This window comes from Ruditapes philippinarum, unplaced genomic scaffold, assembly GCF_026571515.1.
Source record: "Ruditapes philippinarum isolate M1 unplaced genomic scaffold, ASM2657151v2 ctg1266_1_1_1_1, whole genome shotgun sequence".
Lineage (NCBI taxonomy): Eukaryota > Metazoa > Mollusca > Bivalvia > Venerida > Veneridae > Ruditapes > Ruditapes philippinarum.
In genome coordinates, this window is record NW_026851704.1 from 17,589 (window position 1) to 32,528 (window position 14,940).

A 14,940-nucleotide genomic window follows, 5' to 3' on the forward strand; every position below is an offset into this window, starting at 1 on the left:
AAGGTTAAATCAACTTGTGTTATTCTGTTTAGGTTTCGTAACTGGTCTTATCCAAAATCCAAAATGCCGTATCAGATGAAAAACAAAAATATTAAAAAGCGGCATATAAAGTTTTGGAAGCCGGAACTAGGTGCTGATATAATATGTTCTGTTTTGATTTTTGTACTACGCAAAATGCGCATGTGCGAAATGAAACATCCTATTCTATGGAAATTTCGTTTCAATAAAATGTCTGTTTTGAATCAAATATGCACAAAAGAAAGCATCAACACGTATGAAAAGTTCAGTGTCAAGACAATTCTTAAAAATATCAAACCTATACATAATTAGAGACATAAATCAAAAAGTCTTTTTTTTATTTTAACGTCTATTTAGATTATCGGAGAGAAGTATAATTATTATTTATTTAATGAAGTTAAAAACTACCCCACTGCAAAGAACAAATATCATAAATACGTTTTAACTTTTTCTCATGCTTTGTCTTAAGAGACCATTGCATTAAGCGAGCATTTTAGATGTTTCCTTTGCGTGGTCGCTTAATTAATGTTTGTCTGATATCGACATGAAACTTAACGGCTATATCTTATAAAGTTTATGTAGGGCTAGCTTTAAGATATATATGAACCATGTTTAAACAAATTCAAATGCCTTTAAAATACCAAGGCCTCTATGATAGGAGGTGATAATTCAGGTATACTAACGAACCGTGAAGGCACTGATTACAAAACATTGATCGTTGTGTTTCTTATCCCTGCAAATTGAACAAATGTTTAAATATATTAACATATGCACATTCAATGTTCGGTAATTGGACAAGTTAGAGCCGTTCAATAACGTTTCTCCCGATATCAACGATTAGGGATAGTTTTGCTTTAGCTTCTAGAAATTGAATATTTTCAGTATTATTTTACAAGGAATATTTTTTAAAATTAATATGAAATGAGAGAAAGCCAACGCAGAATCTTATAAAAGGACAGATTCATGCTTGTAAAGTTACTAGACAAGTTTTTGATTGCTGATAAGAAACGAGACTTAATTGTGATAAGACATATCGGAAAACGAAAAATCTTGAAAAGTAATTTTAGTTATTCTCGATTTTTGTTACAAACAATAATATGCCTTCACGTTATTCAAAAAACGATTTGCGTATTTTAAAACTGTACGCCTCTTTGGAACGGATTGCTATGAATGATGATATGGAGAGCAAAGAGCTTGAAGAAATGAAATCGAATTTTACATCGTTCTTTGCATATCTGAATAAAACAGGAAAAAAAGAAAAAAAACGTTATCTATTGGATTCAATTAAAAGTGAAACCTTTCTCCGGACTACACAAGTACTCGAAGCTGATTTGAGGGAGATCGGTATAAAAAAAATTACCGATTTTAAGCTAAATGGGGAGTCACTATTATTTCGTGCAATGTCAATCAAAAAGGGAAATGGTCTGCGAAAGGACATCCTTGAAGACATTATTATAAACTTGATTGAGAATTTTCCGGATCTCATCACTTTGGAACAGTTTCATAAATCCAATGAGAGTACAGGAGTTACCCCCATTCATCTTGCCGTAGTGCAAGAGAATCCAGAGCTCCTACATTTAATGGCAAAAAGTATAGAAAATAGTTTTAAAGGGGCAATAAAAAACGCAACCGGTGAAAAATTTCAAGGCACAGTAATGATGGCTGGATCTCTACTTGGCATTGCTTCTTTGAAATGCAACGAGAAAATATTCAGCATTATTCTCGAGAAGTTTGATCATGAGATGGATGTTACAAATGAAAAAGGTGATAATATTATCCATTCTCTAATAAAATATGCTTGTTTTCAACCTGATAAACTAGACTCAGTACTCAACATGTTAAGATACATCATATCTTGCAAATTTCTTCCAATTGAATCGGGAAAACAGAAAAACAAAATCAGAAATGTATGCGGATTTTATGTGGAAAATGACAGCAAGTACAGGAAGCAAGTTGGAAAACTATTGATGATGAAAAATAGGGAAAAGCTTACACCTCTACAATTAGCAACTAAACGGCAGCAGTTCAAAATATTTGAAATTATATTGAACGATGAGGTATGCTTATTTTTTATATTTTTAAACACCTTAAATAATATAAATTATGCGAATGTGAACAAATATGCAATGCTAACAAGACGATTTTTGTTTGCTTTTCTTTTCGGTGCCTTCAAGGGGACAGTCATTTGTCAGAATTGAGTAAAATTAGTCAAAGTGGTATAATGAATGAGGAATGTATTGGTATAAATAAACTAAAATTATTGTGAATCAGATAAAATATGTTTAACTGTGCAACAATATAAATTTGATAAAAATCATATCAACACAAATAGAGCAAAATATAATAAAACCATACAATTTTGATATTTGCTCAAAGAAAATCATAACTTGTTTCCAATTAGTCACTGGCATTGAAACATTTTTCGTTCAATATTTACATTAAACATATTTTGATTACCTGATAATCTTTCCTGACAACCTCGTAAACATAATATCATCATAAAGAGATCAAATGTGTGACATTAAATGGTATTTCATTCCTTTTGATAGGTATACTTATCACAGGAATCAAATGATGGTATTTTCCAAAGAAACCAATACGACATCACAGAGATAGAAACACTTGCATTGAAAAGTGACGTCAAAGGAGCAGATAATGAGGACATCAAGGACGAGAATCACGAATCCGTATTGGAATTTGTTCTTCATCACCAAACAGCTAACGCTTTTTTGTTTTCAAATGTCACCCCTTTGAAAGAAATTATCAAAGAAAAATGGAATCACTACAAAAAATGGATATATGGAAGCTTTGCTTTATATTTGGTCTTTTTGGTTCTTTTGTCTATTTCTGCCGTTTACAGGTCACATTTAAAAGAGACAGTAAACAAAAATGATACAGCTCAGTTTTTGTACTGTGTAACGAAGAATGGTTTTGTCACTTTTGTTTCAGTTCTTGGTCTCATTTTTGATATCATAGTGATTGTCATAATCATAACAAAATTGTTATTTCTAAAAACCCTTTTAATTTTTAAAAAAGTCTAGAAACCCATTGGAAAGATTTAAGGGTGGGATTTTTAAATTGCCATACTCAAAATGTCATGTTTTCCGGGGGTTACTTTTTTATTCTTAAAATGGTTTTTTGGGGCTGATTTTTTTTTGCGGCACTTTTATGCTCCCTGAAAAATTTTACCCGGTTTGAAATTTTTTGCTTGGTTTTTGGCCCCGTTTATTATTGGTTTGGGATCCCGGGGTTTTTTTTTTTCTTCAAACAAATTTTAAAAGGGTCCAGGTTTTTAAAACGGGGTTTTTGGGGGTTCCCGAGAATTATAACAGATATTTAAAAAAGGCTTGTATAATGGTTATATTTTTCATTTGCATTTTTTATTGGGGGAATGTATATGAAATGCCCAAAGGAAATGATACGGGGAAAAAGACGATTTTTTTTAATTTTTTGGGAAAAAAAAAATTTTTTAAAATGAAAAACAAACATGCTTGGTATCGGAGAATTAGATATACTTTTTCAAGCAAGGAAACCAACATTAGCCGTGCTGGTATTTTTGCTATTTGTTCTTCTAACAACTATTCTTCTTCTAAATGCACTTATTGCAATGATGTCCAATACTTGCACAGATTTGATGAACAACCATACTGGTTATTCAGCCTCAAAGATGCATTATCGTCTCCAAAAGTTAGCTTTAATTGTGTTTCTTGAGAGTTTTCTTCACAACGGGTCACTTAAACGGGTCGGTGAGACCAGACATAATATCAATAGGTATGACAATGAGGTACAAAAATTTGTTAAAAAAGATCGGCTATTCTGGACACAAAGTTTTGTGAAGGAAGATGTAGAAACGGCCATTGAACCTTCGGACGAGCAGTTGCAACATATAGACAGGACAACTATTTTAAAGAACGAACTGATTGAAACGATTAAACAGGGACAAGGTCAACTACCAAAAGTGAAGAGACCTAAAAATGCAAAACGTAAAGTTTCAGATATATTAGCCTTTCCCTCGGAACTCCAGACAGTACAAAAACGCCTTGACATCAAAGATTATGAGCAAAGACAATGTGGACGATGTATGGATGAAACAGTGACATGTTTGCAGTCACAAGAAATAAAAGAGGTCACAGAATTTATTTGACATTTTTGTAAGTCAATACAAATTTAAGGTTATACCCGAAATAATCTATTGTCTATTGCGTGTGTTACACTTATAATGTACAATAGAAAATAGATTCCGATTTATAAACTTAACCATTTGTTTTGAGAATAATACTAGTAACTGATTGATAGTGCAAAGATTTAATCGTTACAAAAACGATTGTAATGACCTTCAAATATGTGTAACGTTACATTACGTTTATGTGTATAAGCATGAAGCGTGTTTATAGCTTTACCTGTTTGTTAAACTTTATGCAATTTAATGTTTCAATGTAACCTTTCCAACGACTGATGTTAAAAAAATATGCAAATACATGTATATTCTGTATGTAAATATACTTAATGTGTAAACTGTAATCCACTGGTACGAACACAATACGTTGTATTTATTTCATTTCATCTGTAATAAATTGAATACACTTTGATCAAGATTTATGTATATGTGAAACATTTTTAATTTTCTTTAAACATCAGGACATTTGAATTAAAGATTTTTATATGACAACAATACTCAGTTTTAATATAAAGTAGTATTGGTATACAATACAGTAACATAGACATTTTTATAAAACACTTGAAGTTGTGTTTGAAAACTTTATACAGCCTTGAGTGAAAAAAAATGTTTTATTTCGGAAGCCTGGCGTTTATGTGCTAAATACATGTATACAACTACTAGGGTGTGTTATAATTTGATCAAACGTGTCACGATATCATTAACTACGACGTCTATAGCAAATGCAAATAGACCAGATGCAAAATTGTGTCTTAAAAAGCATTTTATTCATGCCAGCACTTCCATAACTGAATGTTTAAATGTTGAAACATGTAACAAAAAAGACAAGTTAAGGTGACTTCTGGAAAACAAAAATTTACAAAGGATTACTTGCTGAATCTGTTTTAAAATATCTCGTAGTTAAGTCATTTTTACACATGCAGTTATATAAATACTTAATCCTTACCGCGCTAAAAACTTTACATGGACTTGTCCACCTTTCAATCTTGACAAAAAATTCTTTACCAGTAATTACATTATAGGTTTGTTACTATTTCTCTGTTCTTATCAATCCATTATACTCACTCAGTACACTTTCGATGAGCATTTGAAAACTGTATTAATATATAACTTTGCAGTTTCTTTTTCATTGATTAATATCGGGGCAAAATAACTCAACTGAGTTTTTTTCGAACCTTGTATACATCAGCGTAGTTACTCATGCGGCAGGTGTAATTAATGAAATGAACTTTATTCTCATATAATCAAAGGTACATTCGATGAAGGAATTATTTCAACTAAAAAAGCCCTTTAATCTTGAATAAACATTACTTTTTCCACCAGATAACATTTTAAGAGTAATCTTAATAAGTTAAGTAGCTAGTTAACCTCTTAATTAATTAGTTAATTATATGGTTAACTAGTTACGTAACTAGTTTACCACTTAACATTTAGCTGGTAAAATAAAAAATGATGGCAGTTGTAGGCACTAACATGCATTTATTTCCCGTTATGATTACCATATAACTAACTAGTTAATTAAGAGGTTACGAAACTAGTTAACCTCTTAATTAACTAGTTAGTTATATGGTTATCTGATGACAGAAGTATGCCACCATAGGTATGTCATTCTATTTCTTAAAAATCTTACCTTGGGAAGTTATGAAAAAGAGATCTGATTTAAGGTATGACAACCCTAATGCATTATTGCATTATCTCAGCTTTAAAGAGTATTTAAGTAGGCTACAAATACAGTAAACTGTATTAAACTGAGGGTAATGAGTTCAAACCGCAGTATGGTAAACATTTTTCTTTCTTTTTCAACATTATTTATGTATCATTCAGGTCTATTTTGAAAGAAGAAATGTTTGATTTTAATTACATAATTAGTATACGTATTTATTGGCTGAATTATTCAAGATTCGTTTCCAAATTTGGCATCCAATATTTTCAAAATTTACTAAAAACTACACGGTATAATAAATTACATTTTGACAAGATCAGCCTTTATACTGATGAAGAGAAATTAAACAAGCTTTGAGAACAGCCCCTCAATTGGGTAAGTTATAGGGATATTTCGAATGAGAATGTCTTAGCAGGAAAATAGTAAAGAGGTGTTAAAAAGGGTGGTGTATGGTAACAGTGTAATATATACATATATCAAACATTTTTAGAAGAAATGATCATTTCGCTGCAGTCGTTTGTTAGTCAATGTTATTATTTGTTATTGAATAAATAGAAAACATTCCCATACGGATGATATTATAGATTATCAAGAGTTCCATTATTTCATAAAAAGAGCCCTTCTATTATTCAAAAAAGTGTCGATAACTCGTAAACAGTACGTAAAAATGTTCGATGCTGGCTAATTTTTTGTAGGAATAAATGAACGAAATCAACATAATTAAATGAAGCATAATAAAATAAAAGCATCTATATCAAAACTGCAAAAGTGAGGATAAGGTACACTGAAATAACAAAAAGGCAACGAAGAAAGCGGTAAATTCCTGTATATATTTTTGTGTATAATTATTGAAAATCATGTATTTTTATTTTAAATTGTTGTGTATGATTACTTTGTTGTTTTTTGTTGTTGTTTTTTTTGTTGTTGTTTAAATGAGCATCTAGCATTTTAAAACTTGCAATATAACAAAGAAAACACAATTGTTAAATCGTTTTCCTATATAGTCTAAAGATCATTTAAGGATACAAATGCCTAAGTTTATATATGATTGATATCTGATAGACATATTGTCGAGACAATAGAATAATTGGTCTGTATCGTATATACCCGTTCATTCATTGTTCATTGTTTTTGATATAATAAAAGATACTGTTTGATATTACAATTGCATATGTTCGTTGTTTTTCAAAATGATAAAGCAAGTTTTAATCAAGTAGAAAATGAATTTTAAAAAGTTGAATTGGTGTGCATGTTTGTATGATTATTTTTGTGTAAACTCAAGAGTTGGTTATCTTCTATTTTATCTATTTTATGTTGACTTAAATTGAATTAAATATGAAGTAATTACAAAGATACCTTAATACGATATGTTGTTGCATCACGATATCTTATATAATAAGATGTTAATAAATTCATACATGCATATCAGAAATTAAGGTAAATCATGGATCTAACTATTAAAACCTTTCCTATTAATTACAGTTTTCAGTTTTTTTGCTTTTGCATGATTATATCAATCAGTTGTTTTTATTTCATTTTATTTATGTATGTATTTGTTTTTTAAGTTTTTTTTGTGACATTCATTGATTGATTTTAATAAATAGACAAAATAAAAACAATGTTTTCATGTTGTGTTTAATTTAACTTAAAGCAACATGCCGCCAGATTCATGCTACTTGTCATGTACATATTGTAAGAGTTGTTGTAAAATGTAAGATTGTGTGAAGTGAACAAAGAAATTGCATAAAAGAGGTCAAAATATGCAAAATAGCCGTAAGTTAGTAACACAGTAGGTATATGGTTATGATAATGATTGGTGCAAAATTTATAATAAATCACCATTAGCTTGAATCATTTTACTTGTCTTAAAATCTTAGTACTTTTCTCTCAAGTTTGATTTTCTTGAATCTATTTGGCTCATCTGAAGGCATGCAGCTTTTAGCGTGTCCTCGAATGATTATACTCAAAACTCTTCAATACAATAAATGCATTCATTTGTAGGCAGGTTTCTCAATTCGGCAATATAACTATTAATCTGTACACTAGTATGATTTGGCCCTGTGCTAAATTTGGAACAATAGAAATATTGTAGATAATTTCGTGATTTAAACAATTTTATTATATAAAAAAAACACTATTTTATCAAATTTAACATAGCAATACATCTTTATCCTACGATAAGGAAATTCAATTAAACTTCTAAATATAAAATAAAACTAACTAACTATGTTCTTATGTATTTACCTTGTTTTGGTTTTTTATTGTTCCTTAAGCATTTTATTCAGATATATAAGCAAATTAATATTTAATAAATTTTAGATATTACATAAATAAAGTTCTTACTCGATAAACCAATCAACTGAATCTGATTTATTAAGCATCTTTAGAATAAACATAAATTATTTATTTCCCGAATACATATTAATATAAACATTTACAATAGAAATCAAACATTTTTATATTCAAGGAAAGGATGAGAACGGACGACTCAGTCTTTTAAAATTCCACTCCTTAATGTATTTTTGTGTCGAACTGACAGTATTTTAGGGAATTAATGTTGAAAACAGATACTTAGGGATAGAGATGATCACATTAAATTTATGTCAGAAGTTGAATTTTATCAGAAATGTCGATTTTCGAATCGAAAGAGTGTGCACATTCTATACCCGGAATGATACAAATAGTATGAACTATTAGGAGTATATTCAGCTCCTGTGATATCAGTACTGACGCAAAAAAGAAGTGAATTTATACGATTTCAAGTTTGAAATTTCTTGAACTTCCTTTATCCATGAAAATAACTGTTCCCGTGTTTGTCAATGTTATCATCAAGACTTCATGAGTCTATATATAGGCCCCATATAAATGTTAATGTTTTAATCAAAGGCTTTTCAGTTATTTATTGTTTTGTTTTTAAATATTAAAATAACAGCTAGATACAAGTCATATCACACTTTTTGAATTTTTGGATTGACAAAGAACTTCTAATCTATATATTGATTTTTAAAGATATTTCAAAGGAAACATGACAGACCAATATCTTCATGGCGTCATGAATAACAATGGCATAAAGTAAACTTAGATGACGTCAAAGTATTTTAATTTTAAAAAAGCTATAACAATCTACGTAGCAAAACAATATTTTTAACATTTGTTTAGCATGATTTATATACTGGTGTAGTGTTTCATTACTTGGATCCATTTTGTTAGTTTGTAACTTCAATAATAACTGTGTTATGTTTTACCGCTTCAGTCGTTTTGTTTTATCGAACATAGATTTAAATTCTTTTTTATTTTTGTTTTCTTGTCCATTAAGATTTTTTATAATTAATTCTTTTAACATTTTTCCACTTTGGTTAAATCCACTCTATTACACGACATGGTTACACTTTTGCAATGTATATTGAATAATGTTATGCACTAAAACTGATCGGTCAACTTTTGAAGTCTCCCTCACAAGAGGTAAGGTTGAGTAAACTAAACAAATACCACTTTGCACATTGTGAGTTACTTACCGGAAGTCTACTCCAGCGTTACTTGAGATGACCGTTCGTGAGTTTAAGTCACGATTGAGATTAAGTATCGTTTCTGAATACTGGTCATAATGGTGAAGATCTTGAATTACGAGTAATGAGTGGTGTTGAAATAACCTTAATTTTGTTACTATATACATGTATAGTAAGATAGGTATTAAAGCTATAACACTTTGAATACATGTTTTGTATAATGACAAAAACGGAAACGTTCTATTAAAAGAAATACAATATACCAGTTTTCTATGTAATTGGGACTATTAATAAGTTCTGTTTAAACCATTAAACACTACCGAGTTGATGATTAGAAGTGGTGTAAGCGAAAAACAATAAAACAAAGCAAAAATCTATTAAATAGATATATGATTGCATGTATAAAAAAAGAAAGAAATATTTTAACCTAGTTTCACTTTGAATTCAAGGAAAATGTTAATCTGATCATTTCCTAAAATAGAACACTGTATAGATTAAACAAATAAACTCGTTTGACTATGTTTTTGTCCTCTAAAAGTTATATTGTAAACACCTAAGAGTCCTACATTTAAGACAAACGATATATTGTTGAAATACTGTTGTTCATGTTGTTATCATATCAAAACTATCAAGCTAAATATAACAAAACACTCTTATACTTGTCAACAGTACTTTAAACAGTAAAAAATCTGGTCTTGTGGTGCATTTTCTAAAAAAAGGAAATGGCCGCCATTTGTTTTTTTTGTCGATTCAACGTCCAATTTTCCGAAGATGACTACGTAGGGTCATTCCCTGATTGACTATATGTACCCGACAAATTAGTAGTTTATAACCTACACTTTATTTTGCCTCTAAAACATTATTCGGTTGAAAAGTGAATGTAAACATCCGGTCCAGACATCTGGTGACAAAATTTCAAAATCCATATTGGTAAGGTCTGAGTCTTAAGGGAAATATACATAAGACAGCTTAACGAAACACGGTTGGATAATTCTTCAAAAAAAAGAGAGAAGCTGATTTTAAAAGCACTTAATGTGTCTTAGATAGATCTAAAAACTATATAGAAAAATAGGATGTCGTATTTCCACATGAAAAAAAAAGTTAGATAAAAGATGAAGAATATTCCGGATCACCAGCTCAAGACACGTATATATGGGTGTGTCTTTTGAATTTCTTTATGAAATACATCTCATTTTATGCGTCAACATGTACTAAAAATGACAAAGAAAAAACCCTTCTAATCTAAAAGTTAAACATTGGAAGGTAAGAATTTAAATTTGCTTTGTGTAAAGTTTTATTACAGTTTTTTTTTTTATTTTATTTCAAATCAGATTTTGTTAAATATTCTTATTATCGCATACATTAATTAACGACTATTTGAAGTGAAAAAGAACCATTTTTCATTGACGCGCCTATAGTATAACGCTAATATTTAGCACATCTGAACGCTTTGTTTGTATAACGCAATTTACGTCACGTCAAAATATATGCACTGTCGTGCAATACCATTTTTACGAAATCGCAAAATCGGCAAGGGTATGTGATAAATCAAGATACTGAACTAGCTCGACTAGCGCGACTAGTATTATATCCGATGGGACTATATTTATATACCTTGTATAGTGACATAGGTTATTAAGCTTAACTACCTTTGAATACATGTTTTGTGAATTTGACAAAAACAGAAACGTTCTTTTTAAAGAAATACAAAATATACAATTTTCTATACAGTTAGGAATATTATTTTATGTTCTATTTAAATCATTAAACACTGTTAATGATTAAGAATGGTTTAAACTACATACAATAAAAACAAAACAAAAAAATCCACAATAATGCAAACTCATTAAAACAGCTTTATTTACTTATACAGCGTTTTTGTTGAAGAGAACTATTCAATAGTTATATGATTGCATTTATAAAGAAGAAAGAAATATTTTAACCTAGTTTCACTTTGTGTTCAAGGAAAATGTCAATCTGATCATTTCCTAAAATAGAACACTAGAGTAAAAAAATAAATTCGTTTGACTATGTTTTTGTCCTCTAAAAGTTATACTGTAAATACCTTCGAGTCCTTAATTTGAGACAAACGATGTTGATATAGTGTTGTTCATGTTGTTATCATATCATATCATCACTCTTATTTTTAAATCATCATTTGGTTGAATATTGAATGTTAACATCCGGTCCAGACATCTGGTGAAAAAAACTACAAAATCCATATTACTCAGGACTGAGGGAAATATACATACGACAGCCACAAAACTAAGTGTTATTTGTATACATTTATGATTTTGGTTATTTGTACACATTTCTCTTATTGTGTAATATGAAAATATGGCCGCCATATTTATCTCTACTTCCTCTGATTTTTTTTAAAGATTGCACTCCCTTTGAGGTGGTGTAAAAAAACCAAAATCAATTTATTGATTGATATAATCTCTAAAATCCCCAATAAAGACATTAATCAAGATACTGAACTAGTTTGACTGATATTAGATCCGATGGGATAATCAAATTGATTACATTGCAAGTTATAATAAGAACTTACACGTGTTTCAAAGTGGATTGGTCTACAATTGGTACATTTTCCATAAGATTTTCAAATATTGATAAAAACAACAGAAATGTATCATTTGAAAATTCTTATAAAATATTTCCGGATGAACAGTTGTTGATAATGTTCTTAGTGATTTATAATTAGTATCAACAATATTTGTAATGAATGATAATATTTTTGTTTAGAACAATTTGATATAAGCAGTACTTTGTTTGATTAATGCTAATTACGTCACGTCCAAAGATGTGCACGGCGGTGCGATACCATTTTTACGGGTGTATGATAAATAGGGGATATTGAATGAGTGTAGGTTTAATACTAAATTAATTGAACGAGTTTAATTCAACACCGATTCAAGGTCCAATCTGCATGTATCCGGTTGATTTCAGAGTATCTTAAGCGCTCCCATACATGATGGAACATTTCATGTACATGTTCATCAAAATGACTCCAAATTAAAACCAAATTCAGGCCACAAACGTGCACGGTCCATAGTGATAGTGATTAAATTCGAGTTCATATCCGAGATGACGGTGAAATTTTACACACATGAACAGTGACGTCATGAGTAAGATGAAAATGTGATATTTTTACAATTGAATGATATTTAGTCTTGTTATATAAAAATGTTATAAATTTGACTAAATAAATGTGATATTATATGTCAGTAAGCACAATAGCTTTTCCTTAAAAAACTGAGCATGCTGGTACATTTTTTCAGCGCATGAGGGTCAGAAACCGTATAAAAACTTCCCATTTCTCCTTATATAAAAAAGGAACAGCAATTTATTTTCTTCGTTTATAAGTCCGCTATATCAGGTCATGTTATAAAAAGAATATATATTTGAAGAAACTGGTTCAGCCATTTCGATACACAATCAAAAATTCTTTAAACAACCGCTGATATTTTAAGCATAACATAATAATGAATTATACAAAATAGAGGGGTATATTTGCCGTTATTTTTAATTATTTGCTTATATTTTTCAATTATTGATAGAATGTCAAGCTCCTGTGATATTTCTAAACAGTAGTAAGTTTGTATGAATATATGTTTCATCTTGGACAATATCGCAAATAATGATAAATGATAAACATGAGACTCATTAGTATTGTATTGATATTTTCCGTTACTTTTATGTTTTCTTTTCATTTGATGTTAAAATAACATCTCACATACACTAACGCCACATGTTTTATCCACGACAGTAGTTATAAATGATATTAGAGAAATAACGGCAATTCATAAGCAGCGAAATGATGTCATTCTCAGATTGATGTCATTTTAAACTGACGTGGTAGGGGATAATGATTGATTTATCTGGGAACAATGTATATAATGCAATCCAGTCTGGCATGTAAGATTTTAATTGTTGAAAAATTGTAAGATAATTCTTAGTAAGGAATATAAGGTGAAATTTATTATCATTCTACATTTTCTTCAAATCTTTAGTTTAATACATTATTCTTTAGCGACAGTAGGATGCGACATAGTAAAACATTTTCTTACTAACCAGATAGAAAAATCCGTAAGTGTTACTAATAATAGCGGTGTTGGAAAATCTCATCTTACATAGGCTGATCTTACACTCCACGTGAGAACTTCTTTTCGTATTCCTAGGCATCAACACAAGGGCAGTAATACAGCATAACTAAATAATGTAAACAAATAGGAGTAACTTCCCTTGTCATGATAGAAAAAACGCAAAACAAATAAGATGGAAAAAGTAAATTTTCTTGTTGGTGACACAGTTAAGTGCGGTTTAAATGGTGGAATGGGCAAAATAGTTGAACTAATACATCCACTTGGTACCTATGCTGTGTATAAGGTACAACTATTCAATGATGGGAAAATTTTCACTCTGGAAAAACATGAACTGGTAAAAGGTCTTCCTGATGATTTAATGATGTTCAATTCTGACATGTACAATCAACTTATTGTTCCAAAAAAGACAATTCAAGTGCAAACATCCAGCCTGAAGCTTTTTAAAACTTCAAGCCTAGACACTCTTAACAGCTCAAAACTTGACAACCTTGTGTCTGACACTTCTTCACCTCTCCCTAAAAAAGTAAATAAAAGTGCTTTACCTAACTAGATTCCAAGAACAACTTCTACTACTGGTGAAAACAGGATCTAAATTGCCAAATATTTCCCAAACACTTCAATGTAACAGGTTTGCACCTCCTTTTGAAATTGAGGTCTACATTATAGAGAATGAAAATCAACAAACAAGAATGAAAACAATATCACATCAAAGACTCCTTGAATCGTACCTTGTTGGTAAAAATGAAAATCGCAAAATCCATGAAATCCCTGCTAATGAGCTAAATCTGTACCTTTGTCAATTAATTTTCAGTGTGCGCCAGAAGAATGGGGATAAATATGAACCAGTCACAATACGAAGCATGATCAGCAGTTTTGAAAGATATCTGAAAATTTAGTTCATGAGTATGAATTTGGAAAGCTTCGTGAAGTATTAATTAAAAGTGTAAACAAAAAGACTAACAAAAACAAGGCCGTGGCAATAAACTTAAAGCAGCAGGCACAATCAATGATGACGAAATAGAACTTCTGTACACCTCAGGACAGTTGGGTACTTCTTCCCCTGTTGCACTTATCAACACTCTATGGCTGAGCAACACTCTACATTTTGGAATGAGAGGTGGTGGCATTGAACACAGACGACTATGTTGAGATGATATTGCCCTTTGCTTTGACAGTTATCTTGGTAGGTCAAGTCAATATTTTATTTATTGTCGGAATACCATATATTTACATATTTCAATAAATAAATAATTGTTGTAAGTAGGAATACATTTATATATTCCTAATAGAATTGAAAAAGTTTGATAAATACTCGCTATGTACTAAGCTATTAACCAACATCAAATATAGATTACAGTAAATTTATTGCCAGGTGTAATTAAATAATTTAAAACAAGACATTAGTTACTTGGAAGACAGGATTATCATGGATTAATCAATTGTTAGTAACAAAATTTTATTTAATATTAG

At 30.0% G+C, this 14,940-nt stretch overlaps 1 protein-coding gene across 1 annotated transcript; it reads left to right on the forward strand.

Annotated features, from left to right (window-relative positions):
• Nucleotides 1-261: 261 nt before the first annotated feature.
• LOC132737635 (uncharacterized) lies at nt 262-4,671 on the forward strand. Its single transcript, XM_060724973.1, has 4 exons — nt 262-2,205; nt 2,420-2,442; nt 2,568-3,019; nt 3,505-4,671. The coding sequence occupies exons 1-4, from the start codon at nt 1,116-1,118 to the stop codon at nt 4,160-4,162; spliced, it is 2,223 nt and encodes a 740-aa protein (XP_060580956.1). The 5' UTR covers nt 262-1,115; the 3' UTR covers nt 4,163-4,671.
• The last annotated feature ends 10,269 nt before the right edge of the window (nt 4,672-14,940 follow it).